The 25651-nt window shown below is 46.5% G+C and overlaps 1 protein-coding gene across 1 annotated transcript in view; it reads left to right on the top strand.

The window, feature by feature from the left end:
• The window catches only part of shq1 (SHQ1, H/ACA ribonucleoprotein assembly factor), a 46873-nt gene that overhangs the window by 740 nt on the left and 20482 nt on the right, over nucleotides 1-25651 (top strand). The window contains exons 2-10 of the mRNA XM_061728687.1: nucleotides 129-295; nucleotides 395-459; nucleotides 6673-6801; nucleotides 6879-7045; nucleotides 7750-7862; nucleotides 7937-8034; nucleotides 15837-15994; nucleotides 17094-17147; nucleotides 22504-22627. Of these exons, the coding sequence (XP_061584671.1) occupies nucleotides 153-295; nucleotides 395-459; nucleotides 6673-6801; nucleotides 6879-7045; nucleotides 7750-7862; nucleotides 7937-8034; nucleotides 15837-15994; nucleotides 17094-17147; nucleotides 22504-22627 (1051 nt within the window). The 5' untranslated portion in view covers nucleotides 129-152. The remainder of the gene's footprint in view (nucleotides 1-128; nucleotides 296-394; nucleotides 460-6672; nucleotides 6802-6878; nucleotides 7046-7749; nucleotides 7863-7936; nucleotides 8035-15836; nucleotides 15995-17093; nucleotides 17148-22503; nucleotides 22628-25651) is intronic.

Here is a 25651-nt window from a genome sequence, read left to right as displayed (position 1 = left end):
GGGCACATGGCTGTCAGGGAGTGTTGGGGTAGGAAACATCTGGACCCTGCAGGACCCCGGCCCTCAGGGGCCCACTGAACCCTACACATAATGTGATTGTGCTCAAGTCTCCTGTTCTGATGTTGCAGGTCTGTATCACTCACTCAACCACAATGATCACTCCTGCGTTCGACCTGAGCCAAGACCCAGAGTTCCTGACCCTCAGCATCCGGGTGCCGTACACCAGGACCTCCGAGTTCGACCTCTACATCGATGGCACCGAGTTCAAGTTCTACGCAAAGCCTTACTTTCTCAGGTGAGTTAAACGTAAACATGCAGCTTCTGCAAGTAGTGGTCATATTTGCACCTCGCGGTTCTCTTGCCAGGCTTGTTTAAAACATTTGTCTGTTGTTAGATTGACTCTTCCTGGAAGAATTGTGGAGGATGGGAGGGAAAAGGCCACATTTGACATTGATAAAGGTATGTTGTGCAATATATGTTGGAAGTCAAACGACTTGACCTGTTAATGTGGTTTTATGATATCGGATAAAAAAATATGCCAAAGCTATTGAGCATCAAATCTATTGAGCCCCTTTTACGTTGCCAAATACTCCGTGTTTAACAATCAAATCTAGGGTGCCACCTGTCCTTTTTACATTACTGAGATGGGGGCGAGGATGTCTGCGAGCTCCTCATCCTCAGAGGACCTCATAAATACAGAAATCTGCAGCTGGATACTAAAATAACAGACGGCAGCTTTGCGAGACACGAAACTCGGGTCACTGACAAACTGAAGAAGCTCCGAAAGGCGTTTTTTGCGGGCAACGACCACAACAGCCGGAGTGGCGGAGGGAGACCGCTGGTTGCTACTCAGATCCCACTGTTGTTCAGCGTGGATCCACCACCCGCTCCACCTCCTGCATCACCAGCTCTGCTGATGTTGATAACACCTCCAGAGTCGTCCCCTCAACTTGGCTTCAGGCACCGGGGAGGCAGTAACACGCTACACATCCGTTAATTTTCCAGGGACAGTAGCCAGGTCTAATCGGAAAAAAGGCCATATTTCTATGCTTTTGCCTGTAATGAGCTGGGAAAGGCTCCAGCGGACCCCTGTGATCCTGTGTGGGATAAAACGGGTATAGAAACTGAATTAATGTCTATGGACAGCTAGTCACCATTGCTGACACCTTGGTCTCGCCAAAAAACAACCAATCACAGTTCTCTCTAGGAAGCTGAGTGCTTAGGGGCCAATCCCAATACACCCCCTACTTTCTACCACTAGCCCTCCCTCACTACCACTACCCCTAAAAAAGAAGCCACAGATTTTAGGGCACTTGAAATCTTCCCAGGGCCCAGTCCCAATACCCCCACTCCCCCTACTTTCAGCACCACCCCTAAAATCAGGAAGCTGAGAGCCAAAAGCTGTTTTAATTTCAGCTGTAGCGCTGTTAATATGCCACTTTATTAAGTTTTAATATTTTTTCAGGCGTAAAAGTAACCGTTAAGATTCCCAACCTGGGCTTGGTTTATCCAAATAACACCTGTTAAGAATTTGACCCGATGTTTTCGGAGATAAGAGCCGCCGGCTCGGAGCAGCAGCAGCCGGAGTACAGACGTGATCGCCAGGTCAACCTGCGCCGTCGTCCCGGGGAGAAACCTGCAGCTCTGTGGAGAATTACCGCTGGCTGAAATAAATCATTTAGGAAGATAAATGTTGGTTTAATAGATGAAATCTAACAGTTGTAGCTACGCCTGTTAAGAATTTTGCTCCGAAAATTTCGGGATTTCTGCCTGCCGGCTTGGGAGCTGATTTATGGGTCCGCGTTAAATCGACGCAGAGCCTACGGCGTAGGGTACGGCGTAGGGTACGGCGTACAGCGTTGTCAAAAACAAAAAAACAGAACAATATACAAGACAATTCGACATAGAACGATTAAGTGCAGTATAGTACAACACTATACAATAACAGAAATTAACACAATGAATAGAATCTTTGATCCTAAAGTGCTTCACACCAAACCTAGTGGATTATGAAATTCATAATGCATCTATAATTTATTCAGCGGAGACGGTACCCTGTACCTCCATCCTGATGGTAACAGCAGATATTCTGCATTGAGGGGATGAGATATATCACTGCAGATTGCCCTCCCTTTCCCAGTCACACGGGATTCACAGAGCCGGGACAAACTGACTTGTTGTTGGCCTACAATCTTACTAGACATGTTGACAATCTTACAGAGTTTGTTCTTATTACCATGACTTTGACACAGTCCAACCCCCGTGGATGATTTTATTGGCTAGTACAAGGCTGTGTTGTGATGTTTGCTTTGACGATTGCTGTTCCTTGACTGACCACTAGGGGCTGATCCAAGAGATCGTCACTCTTCTCTGACTCCCGTCTCAGTTATTGCAGCTTTGCAGCAGAAGTGATCATATTTACTGACCATGTCACTAACAGACCGTGTGATTGGCTTTGGGGTTGGCTCGAAGTGTCAGGGGGCGGAGCCTAGCTAAGAGCAGAGAGAGAAATAGGGACGACATGCGTCAAAGGGCTGCAGGCTGGGACTCAAACCTGCGAGCGCTGCAGGAGGACTGTAGCCTCAGTACATGGGCCGCTCGCTTTAACCACTGTGCCACCCAGCAGCCCATAATATGAGACAATTTGATCAGATTCAGCAATGTTAGGTCTGTTTCTAGGGGAGCTGGTTTTGTAGTGTAATGACTTCATGGATACTTCGGCTTCACACCGGTGGATTCGTTTGAACCATGTACAGGATGTGACTTTCAAAGTTAATTATCACCAGAAAATCTCAACTTAGTGATTCAATATGTTATTCCAGAAAATATTTACCACAGGCTCCTCGCAGGAAATGAACCTCAGACTGTCGTTGCAGGAACATGTAAAGACGTTCAGCATCAAATGTGAGGACGCTTTCAAATCAGCTTTTCTCTTGACCGTTGCTCAGGGGTTGACTATAATGTTGGAAGCATCTTGGGAGACTTGCCACAATATTGGGTATTTTCAGATTAAATCTATTGTTGTTATTTACTGCTTGAAAGCTTTGAGGTTGGCATTGTATTTATTTATTTAAATTAAAGACATTAGACAAAGCAGTTGTGTCGTTTCAGAAATAACATTTATTTTGTACCAGAGTCCCCAGCATGCGTGCGGAAATACTAAAAGTATGACGGCACAGAGTAAGATTGTGTATCAGTCATGGCGCCGTGACGAGTTTTCAGCAAAGTCGACGTAAATCGATGACAAAATGAGTTGTAAAGGAACCTGCTGAAGAATGGTCCACAGGGACGGGCATGTTTCAGAGACCAGGTGTGATTTGTGACTCGCGTGAGTAACGGCCACAAACGCCCTAGCGCTTAAACGCAGCGACTGCCGCGGTGAGACGGGATGGAAATCTGGGCTTCTGCAAATAGATAAAATGTATACGGATGCAGATATGTGAAGACGAGTGTCCAGTGAGTGCTGATGATGAGCCGTATGTGTAAGCCCTATTCCAGAACCAGTCGTGTTAAGAGGGCATTTGAACTCGTGGAACCGTAGTTACATGCAGTAGGGCTGGGGATCAATTCAAATGTCAAGAATCGATTGGATTCTGATTCTTAAGATTCAGAATCGATTATTGCGATCCGATATTGATTTGGGTTAGTGTTATTAAAATAGCTTTTTTGAGCTGTTACATGAATGATATGACTGTAGTTATGTAACATATTAATACTAGTATTATATTGAGATTCAATATAATACTACTACCGGTAATATTTTATGCAAATGTAACCCCAAGACAGTATATAAAGGAATGAAATATAGACAATTATGCAATTATACCTGAAAACTTTAATGTTTTCATACTTTTAAACATATTTAAAGGCAAAAACATGGCAGTAGTTATTCTGGTTTCCAACAAAACATTCCTTTTTCGGGCATAAACAAAAAATACCAAAAGTTATTTGTCTGAAATAAATAACTAAGAAATAAATAACTCAAATAGGCCTTCCAATATCCATTTCAAGTGCAAAAAAAGAAAGAAATTTTAGCTTGTCTAATTTATTCTGTCACCAGACACAGCATGCCATGAAGCACCCGGCATTTTTTAGGTATGTCATAACAAACCGTGTGTCCGATAACAGAAGAAACCAAACAAGCTATAATAAATATAGATAATATGAACTTCATTGAACTAATAGAACATTTTTGAAATTTAAGCTGAAATATCCAAATATCCTGTGACTGGGACTCTCCAGATACACAGTGATGGCAGAAGTGTGTCCGGGTGTCCCGGGATCTAAAGACGCTCCCTTTGCTCTAGTTTGTGGGCCGCAGTCGGCAGTTAATCCCCGATGTCTGTTTTCAGCTGAGAGCAAAATACCGTCGGTGAGGAACACATCTGCCTCTCGGACCGCTGACCGCGGAGAGCCTGGCGGTTCAAGGGTCCCAACACACCGCTGGATGAACTGATTCCATCGTGGCGTCCAGCTAGGTTTTCCTGGCATTCCTGGTGTCTTTGTGACTGAAGAATCAAAAAAACTGGTTCTAAGTTGGAGACTTAACTTAAATACTCTCCCCCTAAAGCCTGAATTATGGTTCTGCGTCAAACCAACGCAGAGCACACTCCGTCGCCGTGACGCCGTTGTGAATCCCCCCCCGTGACCGCTAATTCGCGATCTTTTCCTGAATGGTTTATCCGACTTTTTCCGGTCACAGTGAATCAAAGAGATAAGGACAACTATTGTGCAAAAAACCAAAACAAAAAAAATCACACATACACGAAGAAAAGAGCGCTGAAAGTTCACGACTGCTTCAAACCGAAAACCGGAAATGCATTGCGTTGCTACCAAGCGAACCAATCACAGCCCTCTCCGTCTGCGTGTGGTCTGCTTCACCTCGATGCGTAGTTACAATTTTCGGGAGGTGCACGTCAGTGACGGCGTGTGGTATGCATCGACGCGTAGCACACGCCGTAGGCACGGCGTCGTTTTGACGCAGAACCATAACTCAAGCTTAACCTGTAACTAGTCCTGTAAACTGAATGAGTCAAGCAGCCAGCCAGGAAGAACTGCAGACCTGATGAGAGGTGACATGTCTTCAGGACCAAGAGTGTGGTCTCCGGAGCACTTGGGGTTAACGAGTAAAACTACTTCCTGTCTACAACTTTCAGTTTTCCATCATGGTTTGTGAAGAAGTCTCCTGAAACACGTCTCCCATGCTGCCTCACACCTCCACCCACCCGTCCACACGTCTGCCCTGGACTCACCGTAGACCAAGCTTTGCTTGCAAGTGTCCTTGTTTAGACGTGATAAGCGATTAAAATCAGCCTTCCAGGCTTTCTGCTTGAAACTTGATGAAGTGTTTACGACCGTGGGACTATCCCTGCGGCAACAAACCGATCGGATGGTCAGGACAAAGTGCTCAGCTGGAAATGAGATGAACCAAATAAATGTTAATTTTAAAAAGCAGTGAAAAACTGATGCTCGTTAACATTTAAGCCGTTCAAATGATCGACTCCTTCGTTAAGAGATGCTGGAACGTTTCATTTGACTTCATTTATTTCCGTTGGTGCCAGTAATGTTACAACATTTGGGATTTAACGCTTTTGTGGTAATTAAAAGCTGTTCATGAGACAAACGAACATGCAGGAATCTCAACCAGCATCAAGTTTGGCACCGATTTGTCTGTCGATCTTATTTATGGTGTTGATGGTTCATCGGGGTTGAGGATTATTGACTTCACTGACATCATGAAGGACTATTTGATTCTTCTGGACGGTACTTCACAGGGTCCACGGGGACACATTTTAGGGCCAAATGTTGGTTTTCCTTCAAGTTTGCAGGTTCTGGCTGGTATCAGACGTGTTTATGATTTTAACGTGCACCACAGAAATAAAGGTGTGTTATAAAGGTTCCCATGATGACTATTGGCACTTTTCCACTAGTACCTACTCGGCTCTACTCATCTCTCGGCTCGACTCAACTTGGGCTGGTTTCTTTTCCATAACAATTCACCTGGAGCAGAAGTAGGAGGTTGGAGAGAAGCTGCTGTGACGTATTTGATTGTGTGATCTAAACGAAGAAGACAACACTAAAGATGTATAACCTGGAGGAGATGATAGATGTGCTGCTGGATCTGTGACTTGTGTTCGATATCAAGTTAAAAAACGAGAGTGAGAGAAGCTTCAAGCGGCGATGCTTTTTATTTTTTTTTTGTCTGTCTCGGCGCTGCTGAAAAGTCCGTTGGTAGCCGTGAGCAGCTGAGAAGAGACGGAGCTCCTGGTGGATCTGGTCGTTCCTTATCGCCCGTCTACATCCCTTTTTTTAATTCTCTCCTCAGCACCAGGTTTATGAACATCTGACCCTCAGAGTTGGATCATGAAACAGACTTTTGCGCTGCAGCTGCCTGTCAAATAAAATGAAGAAGCCAGGAGTCGCTCTTTCGCTGATTTCCGCCTCTGGACTCAGACGTCTGACTCCAACTCCCGACCAATCGGTGGTCTGTAGTGTGATGATGTCAGATACAGCCGACTCAGCCGCTTAGAACCTCGGCAGAGTAGATACAGAAAAGTATCTACTCGGCACATTAGACCCCTAGTGGAAAAGAACCAATCCGAGTGGAGGCGAGCCGAGCCGGGCTGAGTAGTGGAAAAGCGCCATAAGACTCCCCTGGTCTCCCGGTTGCAGGTCTGTTCACTCTTCGGGTCCCCAAGGAGACGGCCGGAGAGCACTTCGAAGGCCTGCAGATGCTGACGAGTCTCCTCGCTCCGAAGGGCTCCCGCTCGGCCAGGCCGCTGGTGGAAGACGTGAGCGCGGGTAAGTATGAGTGTTTGTCCGTCAGAACTGTAGAACAGAACCACGCGGTGCTGACGGGTTTCCTAACGTCCTGACAGAATGCAGCGTAAGCGCAGGAGACGAAGAGGAGGAGGACGATGAGGAAGAAGAGTTTGACTGGCAGGTTGAGCAGCAGGTTTACACGGAGAGATCTGAAGAGGAGCTGAGAGGTCTGCAAAAGTACGGCTTCGGGGGTCAGAGGTCGGGAGTGTTCGCTCGATTACAGGTAGGATCCATGAAGAGGGGGTTGATCCGATTCCGATATTGCTTTGGGTTAGTGTTATTAAAACTGTTTTTGAGCTGTTGCATGAATTATATGACTGTGTAGTTATGCAACACATTCATACTAGTATTATATTGAGATTCAACAGCAAGTATTGGCAGCTAATGATGCTGTAAGGACCAATCAGCTCCCAATATGCTGATATAACAGCTTTCAGAAACATCGTGGGGCAGAATTATCAAACAGATCCAGGGCAGCAAACAGAGACGGATGAAATCGGTTTTATTTTTTCCAACATTCCGTTTAATTTTTTTCCATTTTAGGTCTATTTCGGTTTAAAATTTTTGAGAATTTGGGTTTTAGCATTTTATGCAAATGTAACCCCAAGACAGTATATGAAGTAATGAAATATAGACAATTTATGCAATTTATAACTGAAAACGTAAATGTTTTCATACCTTTAAACATATTTAAAGGCAAAAACATGGCACCAGTTATTCTTGTGTCCAACAAAACATTCCTTTTTTTGGCCATAAACAAAAAAAAAACCAAAAGTTGTAATGATGAAAAAAAAAGTCGATCTTTAGACATACGATTCGATTTTTAGGAATTAGTATGAGAATCGATTTAGAATCGGAAAATCGTTTTTTTTTTTTTTTCAACACAGGCCTAATAACCATAATTTCTGCCGCTGAATGTCCTGACAGGAGGAGCTCAGCGATGTGATTGACGTGCAGAACCCAGACGGGACGTCGGCGGCGGAGAGGCGGCAGGGGCGGCTGGAGGCCGAGGCGGCGGCTTTCTCCCCGGACCATTACCTGTGAGCTCCCAAACATCACACGCACACATGAACACGTGTCGTTGCTTCCTGCTAACGGCTCTCCGTCGTCACAGAGCCGATCTGTTTGAGGACGGGGAGATCACGGGGCTGCAGAGCTTCAGTCCCTGGTGGGAGGAGCGGAGCGCGTCTGAAGAGCAGGACGGGGGCCAAGGTGAGTCACCTCAGTGTTCTGTTAGCGGGATCTGAAGACCGCTCAACTGGGATCCATGTTAACGTCTCTTTAGACGAGACTGAAGTTGCTTTCGTCAATGAAAATTATGACTAAATATCGTCGTCAACGAACCTTTATCACCTGAGGAAAACGAGCCGCAACGAAAATGCTGGTCATGTGACGATAACGATAATTAAATATATAATGCAATATCGTAGACGAATAAAAACGAAACTAAATGTAGATTACAAAATAAAAACTCTAAACGCTAAAATGTGTCTTCATTTTCGTTGACCAAAACGAGACGAAATGTTCCAACAAAGATCCTTAATGTCCATGTTTTCAGTAGTTTCTCTGGTTTAGTTCTGCTGGGTGACGTTAGTCCTCAATCCCAGTCACTGCAGCGGGGAATCAGATCCAGAAGATGCAGCTGCAGAGTTAGAGGCGGATGCCGTTAACGCAGAACTCTAGGTTCACGTACATTAAAAACTAAGTTGCATAGAGAAACACAGGGATCTGCTCTGGGGCTGGAGAAGAAGAAGAACCATCTCTGGATACACTTTCCTACATAGACGTGGAAAAGAAAACCCAATGTGTCGTCGGAAAAGAAAAAGACGGGGAGAAATTAGGAAAAATAAATATGTTGTAAACTCAAGTTAGAGTCTTCTGTATCTGGAATGAATGTATTCTTGTGTCTATAAGGTAACAATAATATAATAATAATAAGATAACTTTGTTTGAATTGTAAAATGGGTTCATATCTTTGACTAAAATAAGACTAAAATGCTCAAACTTTTAGTCGACTGAAACTTGAGACGACTAAAACTAATAAAGACTAAGGGTGCTTTCACACCTGTGGCCCGTTTGTTTTGTTCCGTTTCAGGGGCTGAATCGATACAGTTGTTCCGTTTCTCGTTTGTGGAGTTTGTGTTCACAAGGCAAACGTCTGTACCGTTTCAAAGCTGTTAACAAATGCCATGCGCTAACCAGCTGCTCTCTGATTGGTCAAATGAACGCGGAAGGAGACGCAGAGCCTACGGCGTAGGGTACGGCGTAAGCACTGCGTCGTTTTAACGCGGAACCATAAATCAGGCTTATGCGCTCGGCGCAGAGCGGAGCCCGGCAGCGGACGAGAGGCCGCCTGCCGCAGCCGGGTTTGCGCTGCTGTTTAATTTCATACAATGTTTAATTTGTGCCGTGCTGGGACAACATCTCGGCATGTCCAATAGGAGAGACGGTGGTGGAGGCTGCACCGACTCCTCTCATTGCGCTGCGGTCGCATAAAAAAGTGAACCGTTTCAGGTCTCGATTGGAATCGGACCGAGACCACCTCTCCTAGGTGATCTCGGAACGCTTGTTTTGTACCGATTCAGAGCGCGATTGCTGTGTTCACATATACCAAACGTTCCGATCTTTAGGGGGAAACGTTCCCTGTATCGGAACAACTGCTTGAAACGGTACAGGTGTGAAAGCACCCTGAAATGATAGCCCGGCCCAAAGACTAGACTAAAACTGAAACAGGCTGCCAAAAACAACACTAGTTGGGAGGCGTTTGTGGTTTGCAGCCCTGCGGCGCAGCTGATCTGCAGCGTGGGATCATGAGATCATGGAATCCTACAACCTACCAGGGGAACTTTCATTTATCATTATTGTTTTATAAAATCAGGAAACGGGTGATGAGAGTATCAGCAGCAGGACGTCTCAGGTGGGATCCATAGCTGCCAGACGAGTAACCGGGGAGACGAGATCCACGAGCTGCTCAGCCTCGGAGACGAGGACGCCACAAACCGGCGTGTGTCCACAACCACGAAGGATGACGGTCCGTCGTTTGAACAATTGGACTCTAGAATGTCAAACCGGGTCTTTGCAGGGAGCAGAACCCGGCCAACAAACACTCATCCTCATGTCCATCCACCCTCGTTATGAAATGACACGAGGATGGATGGTACCAGCGGTACCAGCCGGATCCGATCCAACAGCGCCTGGAGACTTCACCTCCGCTCATCCGTCTGGTCCTCATGCTGCAGTTATGGTTGTCATGACAACATTATGCAGATCCAATCTCCCATCACTGGTGGGACACAACGGTTTCTTGCAGGTTAACTTGTTTTGTCCTCGTTCATTATGTATTTTTCTTTATTTCTATTGCACATAAAACTGGAGGAATAGATGCCCGTGTGTGCACACATGTACGCTTGCTTGTCTGTTGTTTTCTGGACATCCCGGCTGAAGACTGTTTTGTTGATCCTGATCCTAAAAGGGAAGACGTTCCCATGGAGATGAAGGCAGACGTTACCATGGAGATGAAGGCAGCAGTTTGGAGCTGGAGGTCTGGCGTTTGTGCTGCTCCTGTTCTGAGGTGCAGACTCCAGGAGCCGCACATGCAGCAGTGGCCTGACTCTGCCAGAAGGGGGCGTGAGGGGGAAGCCCTCTGCCGGGACCTGGACCTGACACGCTCCAGCCCGGAGGACACGGGTCCCTCCACCGTCCCCCGTCTACAGGAGGTGCCTGGGGGGTCCTCAGCCGCGGTGAGGGGCTGAACCAGGACCGTCTCAACCCACCACACCGCCGCGCTGCCCCTGACCCAATTGAAGGAGCAGCTCTGGACTCTGGAGGCCGACTGGGATCTGTGTTTCAGTCACCTCCAGAGGTGTCTTCAGTATTCACATTCATTACTCGGGTAGAAGTATAGATACTAGAGTTTAAAAATACTCCTGTAGAAGTTGAAGTATCAACTCAAGTTTTTTACTCAAGTAAAAGTATAAAAGTACTGGTTTCAAAACTACTTAAAGTATAAAAGTAAAAGTAATGTAAGGGGAAAAAAGCCATTAAGGACAAAAGCCATTAAAAATGAATGCATCTTAGTATAATGCAAATATATTAAAGAACCATATATGTGTACTATTGAGCATTAACATGTGTTTCAGAGAGCAGGAGATATGATGACTAGTTGTCTATAAGTATTGTAATGGTGCAAAAAGTCAAACTTCAGAGGCATGTTATAATTTATCCTAACCTTTATTGGAATGTACATCCAAGTTTAGTTGCAGGAATCTGAGGGAACGGATGTAAGAACAAAACTGGACAAGAACATCTGAAACAACCACAACCAAATTCACTCTATCCGGATGGAGCAATTTAACTGGATAGTTTTTTTTAAAGGCCAAAATGAAATAGAGTAACGAGGCTGTTTTTTAAATGTAAGGAGTAAAAGTAAAAAGTCGTCTGAAAAATAATTACTCCAGTGAAGTATAGATAACCAAAATTTCTACTTAAGTAAGGTAACAAAGTACTTGTACTTCGTTACTTGACACCTCTGGTCCCGGGATACGCTCCCCCCTCCCTCGCTCACTCCCTGAAACAGCAGCTCACTCCAGCGCCCAGGCGGAGATAAATGGGGCAAATTAAAGCTAATAGCTTGATTGACAGCTGGAATAGCATTAGTCTGAGTGTGAAAAATGCCGTCAGTCAGAAGATCTAAGCAGCTTGCTGTCACATCTTCAAAGCGCTCCTGATTGAAGTTCTTCTCATATATTGTGAATGGAGAACGACGGTCCTTGTTTGTGGGTTTCCTTGTAGACCCCCCCCTCCGCCCTTCTGGGCTCCATCCGAGCCTGATATAAACGCCTCCTGACAGATGGATGTGGACACAAGTGCTAATGAAGTGGAAAGCGGGGGCTCTTTGTGCTCCCCAGTGTCGGGTCCGGCCCTCTGACGGGCCACAGCTGTCCTCTGGAGCTCCGGCCTAAACGCTGCTGACAGGTCCCCTCACTGTTTTATACGTGTGCTCGGAACCCCAACGAGCCCTGAGCTGACGCCCACCGCCCCGCCGGTCCGCCGGGCCGCTAGTCGCTCCGTTGACGTGGTAATGAACGCCACCGCCGTGTGAGCAGGAGATAAACCCCCAGCTCTGGGGATCTCCCGAGACCCTCCTGCTACTGTTTCTGGAGCAGGTTTGCTCCGGGCCGTCTGCACCGGCAGCAGGGACGAGCCGGGCTGCCGCTCCAACCGGAGGAATTAGGTCAGAAATTAATTTTCCATCAGCAGAAGCTTTGGAGCGCATCGTGCCAACGTCCAGCAGAAGTGAGGGGCGGTAACGGGGGCACCGCCGGGTCAGCAGGGAGCAGAAAGCAGATGGATGAATGACATTAGATGATATGCAGTAGTGTGAAAAAGTGTTTGCCCCCTTCTTGATTTCTTATTTAGTTTGTCACACTTAAATGTTTCAGATCATCAAACACATTTAAATATTAGACAAAGATAACACAAGTAAACAAAAAAATGCTGTTTTTAAATGAAGGTTTTTATTATTAAGGTGGAAAAAATCCAAACCTACATAGCCTTGTGTGAAAAAGTGATTGCCCCCCCCTGTTAAAACATAAATGAACTGTGGTTTATCACATCTTTTGAAACTCCAAGAGCGCAGCGACAGCTCATCCAAAAGTCACAAAAGACCCCAGAACAACATCCAAAGAACTGCAGGCCTCACTTGCCTCAATTAAGGTAATTATTCATGACTCCGCCTAAATTTGTCTGATCTGAAACATTTAAGTGTGACAAACATGCAAAAAAATAAGAAATCAGGAAGGGGGAACACTTTTTCACACAACTGTATGTGACTGTTTCTCACAACAGACTTTGCTTTTAGCTGCTTTATTGTTTGTATTGGCCTCTACGTTAGATAAATAAACTAAATAACCGTAGCGTCCTGTGATTTCACGGATGCTGGCCGGAGACTGGCTCAGAGTTCTGCTGGTGTTGCCTGTCCCTCTGCAGCTGCAGCAGCGCGCTGCTCAGGTAGCGTCTGCAGGGCCTGAAACGTGACGTAATGCAGCAGGAATCTCCTTCGCAGCAGGGCCGAGCCACCGCCGCTGCGCCGCAGCCACACAGATGTGTGTTTTATCTTTCTGCTTCTTAATACACAGCGTGCACAACGGGATGAAAGCAGGGGCTTTCTCCTCTGGTGCAGCGAGAGGAACGGCTTTCCTCTGCTCCAGAAGCTGCTCGGGTCGGAGCTCGGTCCTGCAGGCGTTCAGCAGCCTCGCAGAACTAAACTATGCAGATTGCTTAAATGGGATTGAAGTCTGTTTGTGTCGCCCCATTAGGCCTGTCACAGATCTCCATTACACAGATGTCTCTGTCCAAGGGCAACAGTTAACGAGTTTCCAGAGAGCAGGGAAGCAGAGAAGCTCCGCGCCGTCTCACGGCTAGGTGTTGGGAATTGAGAACCGGTTCATGTTCAGAACCGGTTCGGAGTGTTTCAATGCCTTGAAATTGTTCGCCAATTTTGTAAAATAATTCCCTTTTCGATTCCAGTGGGCACGAATGACATCATTACGCATGTTGCATAGCAACGTGTGTAAGCCAGCAGTCAGTAGTAAACATGGCGCCCACGCGATACAAACCCTTGAACGTCTGGTTACATCTCAGTAAAAAATACCACAACAGGACAACTTACAATACTTGCCAAGTGGATCATTCGTCAAAGGGTTAGGGTTAGGGTTGCAGATTTGGAAAATGCACATTTTGATTGGATTTAACTTGATTGGATTTGTCACTGGCTGACAGTTTTATTTTTGAGTAATCAGTTCATATATCCTTTTAAAAAGGAGAATTTTAATATCTATTAGAAAATTGTTGGACATTCTCGTGGAATTGCCACAGAATAGTGTATGTTGTATTTAGTTAATTTCTAGGGAAGAATATTTAATTTATTATTATTAAAATGTTATATTGGTGATTCTAATCAAACTTTTATTGTGCTTTATTGTCCTTTATTTCCAAATGAGAATCGATAAGGGAATTGATAAAGAACCGGATCGTTAAGCAGAATTGAAAATGGAATTGGAATCGTAAAAATCTTATGAATTCCCATTCCTACTCACGGCAGAGCCGCCCGCCGCCCGATGGTGCTGGGAACGCTGCATGTTCTGCTGCTCGTGCACTCCTGAGCACGGACCCTCAGCTCCAGCACACGTTCACCGCTGCCTTTTGCTTGTGCATGTTTGAGAAGAATACATGAAAGAGTTTCAGGAAACAAGTGATGCTAAAGTTTTGGAAAATCTGGAAATTACAGTTTCTTTGTCGCACTTCGAAGAAGATTTGCATTGATCAATGAGTCCCCCCGGCTCATTGATCACCTCCGGGATCGCACAGACCTCGTTATTAGGAACAGGAACGAGAGCCAGTACCTGTTGTTTTTATGGTGGCACCCAGGCAACGTGCTGCTTTTAACACAATCTGCAGCACAAACTGTAGTTTATTTAATCTTTGTTAGCCCACAAACATCCAACTCTTTTTATCTCCAATAAGTCAATCTTAAGGAGACGGTGGAGCATGTTTTAACTTTTACAAATGACTTCCTGTGCTTCAGCTTCCTGCCCGAGCAGGTCAATGAACCGCTCACTAAAGAATCCTTCAATAAGGTGCTGGTGTGTCCAAGTAGCTTAATCGGGGGGTTCTGAGCCGGTTCTGCAGTCACTCAGGATGACGCACCTTAGCGAGTGTTTTCCTCTCAATCATGAGCATTGGCAGCTCCACATATTGGCCCGGTTTCCCAGATCAGTTAAGTAGCTCTTAACAGCGAAAGACTTCTTTCAAACCTGCCAAAAGGAGCCTGTGAAAGAAGTCTTTCGCTGTTAAGAGCTACTTAACTGATCTGGGAAACCGGGCCATTATTGTTTCAAACAAGCTTCCTTTTGTTCATTCAAACTAAAGTGTGTAACTCATGTTCATCCAGCTTAGCCTGGACGTGGTCTTAAAGGCTTAGGACGCTAAGGCTGCTTTGATTAAGCTGTTTAAACCCGTAGCCAAACACTGCGCCTCCTTATCTGGATACTTGCTGCTTTCAATATGTATTGGAGGTGAGTTTTATTCATCCCTCTCGTGGCTGAGAGCGCACTGAAAACACCTGTTTAGTCATTCACACACTTCACATCAGACATCACACACACACGTAGTGTTGTTTCTCTCAGCCTGTTTCAATTTTAGTTTTAGTCTAGTCTTTGGATCAAGCTATCATTTTAGTTTTTTTTAGTAAAAGTCTGAGCATTTTAGTCGATGAAAACTGACATTTTAGTCAAAGTTTGTATTTAGCCGAACCCATTTTACAATTCAAACAAGGTTATCTTATTATTGTTACCTTATAGACTCTATAATACATTCATTCCAGATACAGAAGACGCTCTAATTCCTTTTTTCCGCATTTCTCTCCATCTTTTTTCTTTTTCAACGACACATTGGGTTTTCTTTCCCACGTCTATGTAGGAAAGTGTATCCAAAGATGGTCTCTTCTTCTTCTCCCAGCCCCAGAGAAGTTACCTACCTTTGTTTTAAATTGACGTGAACCTAGAGCTCTGCGTTAACGGCATCAGCCTCTAACTCTGCAGCTGCATCTTCTGGATCTGATTCCCCGCTGCAGCGACTGGGATTGAGGACTAACGTCACCCAGCAGAACTAAACCAGAGAAACTACTGAAAACATGAACATTAAGGATCTTTGTTGGAACATTTTGTCTCGTCCCGTTTTGGTCAACGAAAATGAAGACACATTTTAGCAGAGTTTTTATTTTGTAATCTACATTTTAGTCTTGTTTTTATTCGTCTACGATATTGCATTATATATTTAATTATCTTCACATGACCAGCATTTTCATTGCGTCTCGTCTCGTTTTCCTCAGGCAATAAAGGTTCGTTGCAGACGATATTTAGTCATAATTTTTGTTGACGAAAGCAACTTTACACACAAGGAGATGTAAGATTGAACCCAGTCAGTGGTCTTTACTGTCACGTGTCTTCCTGCAGACGTGCTGTTTACTGACCAGGACAAAGAGCAGCTGAGGAGATTCACTAACCGCTCCTACCTGCTGGACAAGCCGTCCCGTCACCAGGCCTGGCTCGGCCTCGTGGACGTGCTGCTGGCGTACGCGTACGAAGTGCGCTCCACGGAGGGGGAGCACAGCGTAAGTGTGTGTGTGCATGCATGCATGTGTGAAGAGGCGGCTGCAGGGCCCGGGCCAGGCGGTTCTGTGTCCGGCGACGGGAAATGGAGGACAAAACCTGGCCCGGGTGAACATTAAAAACTTTAAACAGTCGTAAGTCAGAAACGGGAAGAAAAGAAATGCAGAAAGATGGAGACAACAGCCTGACTCGTACGTGTGCAGTGACTCAGACCTGTAATATTGATGGAGACGCTCTGGGGCGCACATGTTAAATTTAAAGAGCTGTGTAGGTGTTGGAGGGTCAGGGAGAAAGATATTTGTAGAAGTGGCTCCATGAATGCAGACCACTTACCCACCGGGAGCTTCTTCTGCACACACGAGCGCTGGGTCTGCTTCCAGTCCTGGCCAGTTAAATACGTTAAAAACTGGCTCTGCCGTCCAGACTGGTCCCGCCCTGGCGCACCCCCCATCCCTTTCACTCTCACTTATTCCTGCATTAATGACCCCCCCCTTGTAAACCCTATTTATTTATTTAGATTTATTTATTTATTCCTCTTTTTGGCAGCATTCCTCTCCTTAAAAAAAAAAACCATCATTGTAGAACACCATCATACACACGTACACACGTACATAAGCGCACTCATACACACACACCTGATCGAAATCTGTGCAAAAACATTGACTTTGTTGTTTTGTACTGTTTCATTTGACTGTTTGTCTTGTTTGTTTTCTAGTGTAAATACAAAAAAAAATTAAAACCAATAAAATGCTTAATTAAAAGTACAAATTTAAGAATTCACCTTTCCCCAAAGACATCTCAGAACAAAGAGGGAAAGTTTAGGCGGGACAGAACCTTTTATAGGGGTGTTGCCCCCCCAATATAATTTACAAAAACATACTCAAAAACTTAACACTTAAAGGTGTCGCCGGCCTGAAATTCAACAACACTAGAAAGAAAGTAAACTCAAGAAATATACGACTGTCTGGTTTGAGGTTATGACCTTGAGTTGGAACTTTTTTGCACAACAAATTCCAACAGTTCGCGGTGGTGAGCAAACGTCTTGTATGCTCGTGTCCTGCATAACCGTGGCGATAACCAGCCGCTCCGTGTCACCTGCAGGTGGAGTCACCGTGGACCATCAGGAAGCTGAGCGGGACTCTGAGCTGGCTGGACGTAAGTCACTCATCACACTCCTGACCAAGAGTGGTGCCTAACTGCTGCATTTGTTGTTTTTTTTTATCTATTATTTTCATCCAGATTCCATCCATTTTATCACCCAGTGCTCCTACCTAAAGGTGCGGGTATGGTTCTGCGTCACACACACGCAGAGCACACGGCGCACCCGTGACGCCGTCACGAATCGTTCAGAGTTCTCCGTCTCTCCATTTGGTCGCGGTGCAGTACCCCCCGCGGCCACTAGTTAGCGATCTTTTTCTGAATGGTTTATCCGACTTTTTCCGGTCACAGTAAATCAAAGAAATAAGGACAACTATTGTGCAAAAAACAAAAACAAAAAAAATCACATATAAACGAAGAAAAAAGCCCTGGAAGTTCACTACTGATTCAAACCGGAAACCGGAAATGCTTCGCTTTCAAACGAACCAATCACAGCCCTCTCGGTCTGCGTGTGGTCGGCGTCTCCTCGACGCGTAGTTACAATTTTCGGGAGGTGCACGTCAGTGACGGCGCATGTGACGGCGTGTCCTCTGCGTGTACAAAAACCACACGCCGTAGGCACGGCGTCGTTTTGACGCAGAACCATAATTCAGCCTTAAGTCAGTCCTGGGCATTGCTCCCTCTCCCAACCCCGGGAGGGCCCTGCACTGAGCTCAGGTCTCCTCCTTAACCTGAGGAGTGAGCAGGCCGCTTCTTTTCACCAGACAGGGTGGGTTTCTCCGGCCAGACGTAGCGCGTGGAAGGATCACGTTATTCCGGCCAGATCCTCCCCACCCCATCTGGCGCCCCGGTTGGCCAGAGGGGGCATGTATAACCCAGGATTGTGTGCATGTTTTTGTGAGGGTAGCTCACATTAGCTACCCAAGGGAACACGGGGAGAACATGCAAACTCCACACAGAAAGGTGCACCGTCACCCCCATGACTCAGCAGTTCCTACCCTCAGATGTGTTTCTAAATGCAGCCGCTGCAGCGTCGCATGGATGGATGCAGCTGAAACGTTTGCTGGTCTCCGCTTTACGTGTCCGTCACATAGACTGCGTCAGCATCCACCTCCTGCGAACTGAAGGCCGCCACAGTAAACTGTTTAACCACTGGCTGACTCAGTTTATGCTAATTAAAATAACTTTACATTCATTCTGATTAAATCGGTCCGAACTTCAAGTGGCATCACCCAAACAAGTTCTGAGATGTTTGTGGCTCTGAGCACATCTCTTCCCAGAAGCATGCGGGCTGAGTAATCTGAGTAAACTTCCACCCACCATCACGTCTGTTTGGATGACAACCTGATCCAGATTTGACGCTCAGACAAGTCATGTAAAGCACCAGAACATCTCAGGGATGGAGTTTCTTGTAATTTGACGTGTCGAGTGTTGAACTGTAATGCTCCTGTAATTAGGACCCGTCCTTCGTTCACACACATCCATGTACTGCTTTAGGCCACGTTTACACATAGCCGGGTATTTACAAAAACGGATATTTCCCCCTCTACGTTTTGAATAATATCCTTGTTTACACCAACCTGCATACATACGCTGTTAAGGTGCTATGAGCATTCAAACCTGCAGGGGGCAGTGTAACGAGAAGCGTATTATGCTAGCCAATCAGAATCCTGGAAAAAAACGTCAACAAATGACACGTGTGAAACCTGAATATTATGGTTCCGCGTTTAATCGACGGCGTAGCCTACGTACGGTGCGTGTCGCCGCGTACCCTACGCCGTAGGCTCTGCGTTGGTGTAATGCAGAACCATAAATCAGCCTTGACTGCCAGTTACTTCCAAGATGAACGAGAGTCTTTTGTTTGGAGTGACAGAGAAGTGGAGTTACTTTTAAGTGTGACTTTAGAATATAAAACAGGTAAAATACAAGAAAATATTGACGGTGGCCAAACAAATTGTAAACACAGGTCGCACAAATGTTGCTGGTGACGTTTCTGTTGCATAATGTGACGTTCTGAAGCCTAAATGTCTGTTTCCCTCCATTTACAAGCAAATGTGAGTTTTTGAAAATCCCTTTGGCCGGAGTTTTCAGAAATGATAGTTTTTGGAGACTTTGAGCTTCGTTTTCGTGTAAACGAACGGCCAAAACGCATGAAAACACCACTGTTTTTGCTCCGTGTAAACGGGGCCTTAGCATCTCTTTCCCACTCGGACTTGTGTCTCCAGAGGGCAGCGCTGACATCTGGCGGGGGGGGCTGGTAAACCCTGGAGAGGGCTGGCCAGGGCCTGGGGGCCACCAGGGACAGGTGGTGACCACCATGCGTGATCGCACCATCGTGCTCTCTTGTCTTTTAGACTTCAGGCTCATAAACTGGGGGTTTCTGCTGCTCCTACACCCACATCATCCACCTTTAGCAGCGCCAGGGTCAAGTTTGGTCCTAGGGTCTTCGAGGTTCGTCATCAGTGTGACGAAACGGACGCAGATCTGTTTAGTTTTTCACACTGACCAACAGCTGTTTGAGCTCTGGAGGCACTTCAGGTGTCGGGTACCTCACAGCTCTGAAGCTGCAGACAGGGAATCCTGCAGGAAGCTTTTCCTTCCTCCTCTATGTGCCTCTCTTTTTGTAAAAAGCAAAGAACACTTCCAAAGGTTTGAAAACATTTAGTCTGACATTTATTCAGTGAGACAAAATGTAAACATTTGCTCTGAAACATCAGCGAGAGCTTGACGGAGTTTCCTGCCGCTCTAGGAGGCTCGGGGGGGATGCCGCTGTAACTTGACCCCGCGGTTGAGCTGCACACCCTGAAGGGAAGTTGCATATTTCACGAGGGGCGCTGCACATCTGCTGCAGCTATCCCTCAACACACGGCCATAAATCAGCCTGGAGCCCAGCTCCTGTCTGCAGGGGCACCGCGATCAGTACGGACCTGCTTTGGTTTGGTTGGCGCTGCCGCTCTGGGGTTGTAGCTCTGGAGGTTGTAGTTCTGGGAGTTGTCGCTCTGGGAGTTGTCGCTCTGGGAGTTGTCGCTCTGCGGTTGTCGCTCTGCGGTTGTCGCTCTGCGGTTGTCGCTCTGCGGTTGTCGCTCTGCGGTTGTCGCTCTGCGGTTGTCGCTCTGCTGTTGTCGTCGCTCTGCTGTTGACGTCGCTCTTCCGTTGTCGCTCTGCGGTTGTCGCTCTGCGGTTGTCGCTCTGCGGTTGTCGCTCTGCGGTTGTCGTCACTCTTCTGTTGTAGCTCTGGGAGTTGTTGCTCTGCGGTTGTCGCTCTGGGAGTTGTCGCTCTGCGGTTGTCGCTCTGCGGTTGTCGCTCTGCTGTTGTCGTCGCTCTTCCGTTGTCATTCTGGGGTTGTCGCTCTGGGATTGTCTCTCTGGGGGTTGTTGCTCTAGGGGGCTGTAGCTCTGGGGCTGTAGCTCTGGGGCTGTAGCTCTGGGGGGTTGTCGCTCTGGGGTTGTAGCTCTGGGGGGTTGTCGCTCTGGGGTTGTAGCTCTGGGGCTGTAGCTCTGGAGTTGTAGCTCTGGGGGGTTGTCGCTCTGGGGTTGTAGCTCTGGGGGTTGTTGCTCTGGGGTAGTTGCTGCTAGCTGACGTCACATCCATAGACCCACACTTGTGCCAGCATCAGTGATGCAGGTTGGGAGGCGTCTGATTTTACACAATACGTCCCATTGAGTCTGGAATATTTCCTGAGCGTTGCAGTTCCCAGAACCCCTGGACCTGCACGGAACCTAAAGACTGCAAAGAAAACACTACTGTCTGTCAAATATCGTAAAAAGCTTTTGTACGCTTTCAAGAGGGGGTTGTTCAGACGTGTCGCTACTCCAGTTTATCCCCAGTGTCATGGAAACCCACCTAGTGATGGGATCCCCGTTAGATGTTCCTGTGATCATCACATTGGATCAGCCGGGGGACAGTTCCTGGAACTTTGTGAGCTCGGACCCTGGGCCCAGATTCCTGCTGTGACAGAGGCGTAGGTCTCCACCTCCCTGGCGGGAGAGCTGTCAGCTCTCATCAGCCCCCCCCCCTCGCTCCTCTCCTCCTTCCACAACCTCTTCAGTGGTGGATTGTACTTGTTCTTTCTGTCAACGCTGACATCAGTGCCTCTTCCTCCCTCAACTATCCAACTATATTATTATGTGGTTTTTCTTCGGTCTGCCTTGGCTCTTGTACACCGAGCCTTCACCTTCCTCCGCCTCTTCGTGCACCCCCCCCCCCCACCTCAAGCCAGCTCACTCCATCTGCCGCGCTGCGCGCTGTCGCCAGCCGCCGGGCTCGTGTTACGGCGAGGCCTCCCCAGCGGCAGCAGACGTTATTTACACTTCCTGGAGCCAGCTGCCCCGGGGAGGGCAGGATTCCAGCGGTGCACACTTGCAGACTGGCAGCACATTCCTCACGCGGAGAGGAGCGACGTGCACGATGAATGGCTGCGTCCGCGAGAGCGGCGAGCACCGGAGAGTGATGGCAGTGATTAAAGAGAGAGGCAGCGATTAGCAGGTTAGCGCTGCAGAGGCGTGAAGGGTTGGGAGCTCTTTTTTTTTTTTTTTTTTTTGTTGCCAGCTCCGTTAATGAGCAGTCGTTGGGAGTAATTAAAGCGCCACTAGCCCCACCCCCACCCCCACCACCACAGAGAGCCAGTATTCAATCTGAGAAAAAGAGAACATGGCCAACAAAATGAAAAAACATCCCAGATCAGAGTGTGACGTAGAAGCAAACAAATTAAGAAAGTTGTGTTTTTTATCTCCTGATAATCTCCACAAAGTTGTCCATGCTTTTATTCTGTCTCGCCTGGATGATTGTAACGCCCTTTACACCGATTTCTCAATCATCACTCCACCGCCTTCAGTTAGTACAAAACGCTGCTGCTCGTCTGATCACCGCCTCAAGAAAATGTGAACGTATCACTCCAATTCTGTCATCCCTTCACTGGCTTCCTGTTCAATATTGCATTGATTTTAAAATTCTATTGCTGACTTTAAAGACCTTAAATAACCAAGCCCCTAGTTATTTTGAAGAACTTTTAACTCCCTACCTGCCAGGGCGCTCCCTCAGATCAGCCAGTAGTTCTGATCATTCAGGGCCCGGCTTGTGACCAAAGGTGATGGAGCTTTTGCAGTCCAGGCCCCCAAACTTTGGAACTCTTTACCTGCTGAGATCAGGTCAGCTAAATCCCCCACTGCTTTTAAATCTTTACTAAAAACATTCCTTTTTTAGAAAAGCTTTTATTGTGGTGTGAATATTGTTATTAATTTTAGACTTGGTTATTGCCGTCTTATTTTCTTATCCACTATGCACTGTATTTTTATCTTGATGTATTTTATTGTTCTTGGGAAGCACTTTGTAACTTTGTTAAGAAAGGTGCTATATAAATAAAGTTTTTTATTATTCGGTTTGATCCTCTGACGCCGATCTTGTGTCCTGCAGACCTACAGCTCGCTGCAGGAGGTCCTGGTGTCGTTTGGGAGGAGAGTCCTGTGCTACCCGCTCTACCGGCACTTTGCTCTGGTCACCTCAGCTGTTCGGGACGCAACTAAGATTTTACAATCTGGTGAGTTCCTTTACAGCCCCCCACCCCCCCCCCCCCCCCCCCCCCCCCCCCCCACGCACCAAAGCACATGAAATGCACATGATTACGGGCATTTTACTTTTGCAGACCGGCAGGGATCCGGGACTCTGGTACCCAGAGCCGGCCCAAGGCATAAGCGAACTAAGCGGCTGCTTAAGGCCCTGTGACCACTAGGGGGCCCCCAAGAGTTTTTCCATGGCTTTCTTGATAATAACCTAAATCACTTAATATTCGATTTTTAAACCATTTTCGTTACCTTGTTTCTGGTACCTCTGTTCATTTACATCATTATTTAAGTATTTATTTGATTTTAATTGTTTGTTCTATTTAATAATGTCTGTTTTTGGACATTTGAATTTATTCTTATATGCAGAACATATTGGTGAGGTACTGTTTATCTAAGTTGAGTGATCTTTAATTATCATTTTAGTTTTTGTAGTAAATTGTTGTTGCACTTAATTGTTGTTGTCCCACTTCATATTGTAGTTGCACATTGTTTTTGCAGTTTATTTAAAACCAAAAATAAAGTAGATAACGTGTTTTCAGTAAATGGTTTATAAATGATCTATTTGATTATTTTGTTTCTTTTAATAGGCCTACACGTGTAGATGACACTCAGTATCACACTTAGTACTATATCACTTTAAATATGAAGTGTACTGTAAATCAATCCCAGGCTGCTCCTGTAGCTGAATCTGAACATTTCAGATTAAAAACCATAGATGGTAAAAACCTGCCAGGCTGACAATAGGATGATGGAAACAACTCTGCTGCAACTGTGCAGCTCTTTGACCTTTTATCTGTTGCTTCTCTGTGTGGCCAGTAGGGGCAGTTGCTGACTTTGATAAATATTAATTGAAATATTTTTCTGCAAGTTTGTTAATCTGTTGTCTGCTTCCATGGTCTTAATCCCTGTGGATTACAATATAACTACAACAAAAAGTTCTTACATCTAGTTTTACAAGTGTATTTGTAATGACAGGGAAGAACATGAAATAAGTTTATAGTGGGTGTGTGAATGATCAATAATCAGTATTATTGGCAGTAATAGAGGGCCCCAAAATCACATTTAGCTTAGGGCCCCATGGAAGCTTGGGCCGGCCCTGCTGGTACCTTTCGTGGGTTTAGTGGATGTGTAAAGTGGGAAGCAGATCCAGACTCTCTCCTCTGTGAACACAGGAGCTTTACTAATTAGTGTTAATTGATTCTGCCCACCCTGTGGTTTCCTCGGAGCAGTGTTTTCATATGTAAATGGGTGGAAGCGTGTGCGGTCAGAGAGAGGCGCAGCGTGCCAGGAAGCAGCGGGGTGCGGAAAGGGCGGTTTGACAGCCAGCATGCCCTCTCGGAGTGTGGATGCTTCCTCCAGTCTGGAGAAGGTGCTTCAGGGCCAGACTGCAGCTCCAGGAGTTTGTTTTAAAGAGTCGCCGTGCCGGGCTCCCACACCTCAGGGAGTAAAACGCTGAGAGCAGAAGAGGCTGTTAACCCCCACATCTTGAAACCTCAGAGCGATCTGTAAATCTAAAGGCCCCTCAAGACGGCTGAGGGTCGGCAACGTAAACACCACGTGAGCAGGATGTGTGATCAAGATCATCCAGCCTGTGACGGCTTTAACGCTGGTAAATGACAGCAAATTAAAGGCCTTTTAAGCCTCAGATTAGCATTTCCTCGCCTCATTAGGCAGGAGGATGAGCTGAGCAGCAGAGCAAGGGAACTAACAGCTGAGTCGCTGCTACCGCTCACCTTCTGTCTCTTATTATTAACTGGATTCTTCATGTCCATCTCCGTCTCCTTATCGCCTCACTCTGTTCAAAAGCTGCAAATTGATGATAAAAAGCCCCCATGCCCTCATGCCGGCTGCTTTGTTGGACCTACTATTTAGATTCACTGCTAACAGAAGCATTATGAGCATCATGGAAGAATGAGCAGTCGGCTTTCTCCCAAAGCAACTGTAACTGCTCCAGTAATGTGTCCGGGTGTGCTGCTGAGGTTGGGCTTCCTCCCAGCATCACTTCACACACCAATTAATTTGTCATAATAAGGGAAATGAAAACACATTCTCCGCATTTCACCCTCCTAATCTCCGCAAAAGCAAACATTCCTAGGTATTAGTCAAACAAGCCCATTAGCGGCGGTACACAGGCCGCGGCCGCGGCGGCAACACTCTCCAGCCGTAAATATTTGAACAGCCCTCCGGCAGTGCGGCGGGTTATCTGGAGCAGCTCGCCACCTGCCTCCAACCAGCCCGCGACTAGAGAAACCGCCAGGTGTGTTGGACACGGTGGCGCGCCGGCGGGAAGCTCGGAGCGATCGTCATGTCACTGCCCGAGAAGGCCGGGGGTTTTAGACACGCGTCATGTTTATAAGCCGGGTTACGGGGGACTGGGACGCGGGACCTTTTGAGGCACGAACACATTCTTGGCACCTTTAAAACTCGTTGGAAGAACTATTCATTCCTTCTGAAAAGGGATTAAACTCAGAGCTGTTTCACACGTGCCCGGGAGCCTTGTAGGATGTGAAAGGATAGTAAATGATCCTGGACAGATGTGGAGCAAGTCGAAGCCGAAGGAGGGTTTGACCACTTTATCTGAATTGTCTTGTGTTAGTTGGTTCATTTTTTGCATCACCTCTTGTCTCGTGCTGCATGTGCTTGGTGATAGGCACAACCGTTGTGGTCTGGCTCACAGCTGTGGCTAACAGATTTAGATCAACAGCAGTTCACATTTGCATCGCCTCCCAGCAGCTCGCTCTGTCTGTGCTGCTTCTAGCTGGTGATGGCAGTCAGTGTGCTGAGTAGGGCTGGGGATCGATTCAAATATCAAGAATCGATTCGATTCTGATTCTTAAGATTCAGAATCGATTATCACGATCCGATCCGATATTGATTTGGGTTACTGTTAATAAAACTGTTTTTTCAGCTGTTGCATGAATGCATGACTGTCTAGTTATGCAACATATTACTACTAGTATTATATTGAGAATAAACGGCAAGTATTGGCAGCTAATGAT

This window comes from Cololabis saira, chromosome 8 (assembly GCF_033807715.1).
Source record: "Cololabis saira isolate AMF1-May2022 chromosome 8, fColSai1.1, whole genome shotgun sequence".
Taxonomy (NCBI): Eukaryota; Metazoa; Chordata; class Actinopteri; order Beloniformes; family Belonidae; genus Cololabis; species Cololabis saira.
The sequence above is the reverse complement of the archived record's forward strand: the minus strand, read 5'-3'. Positions and strand labels throughout refer to the sequence as shown.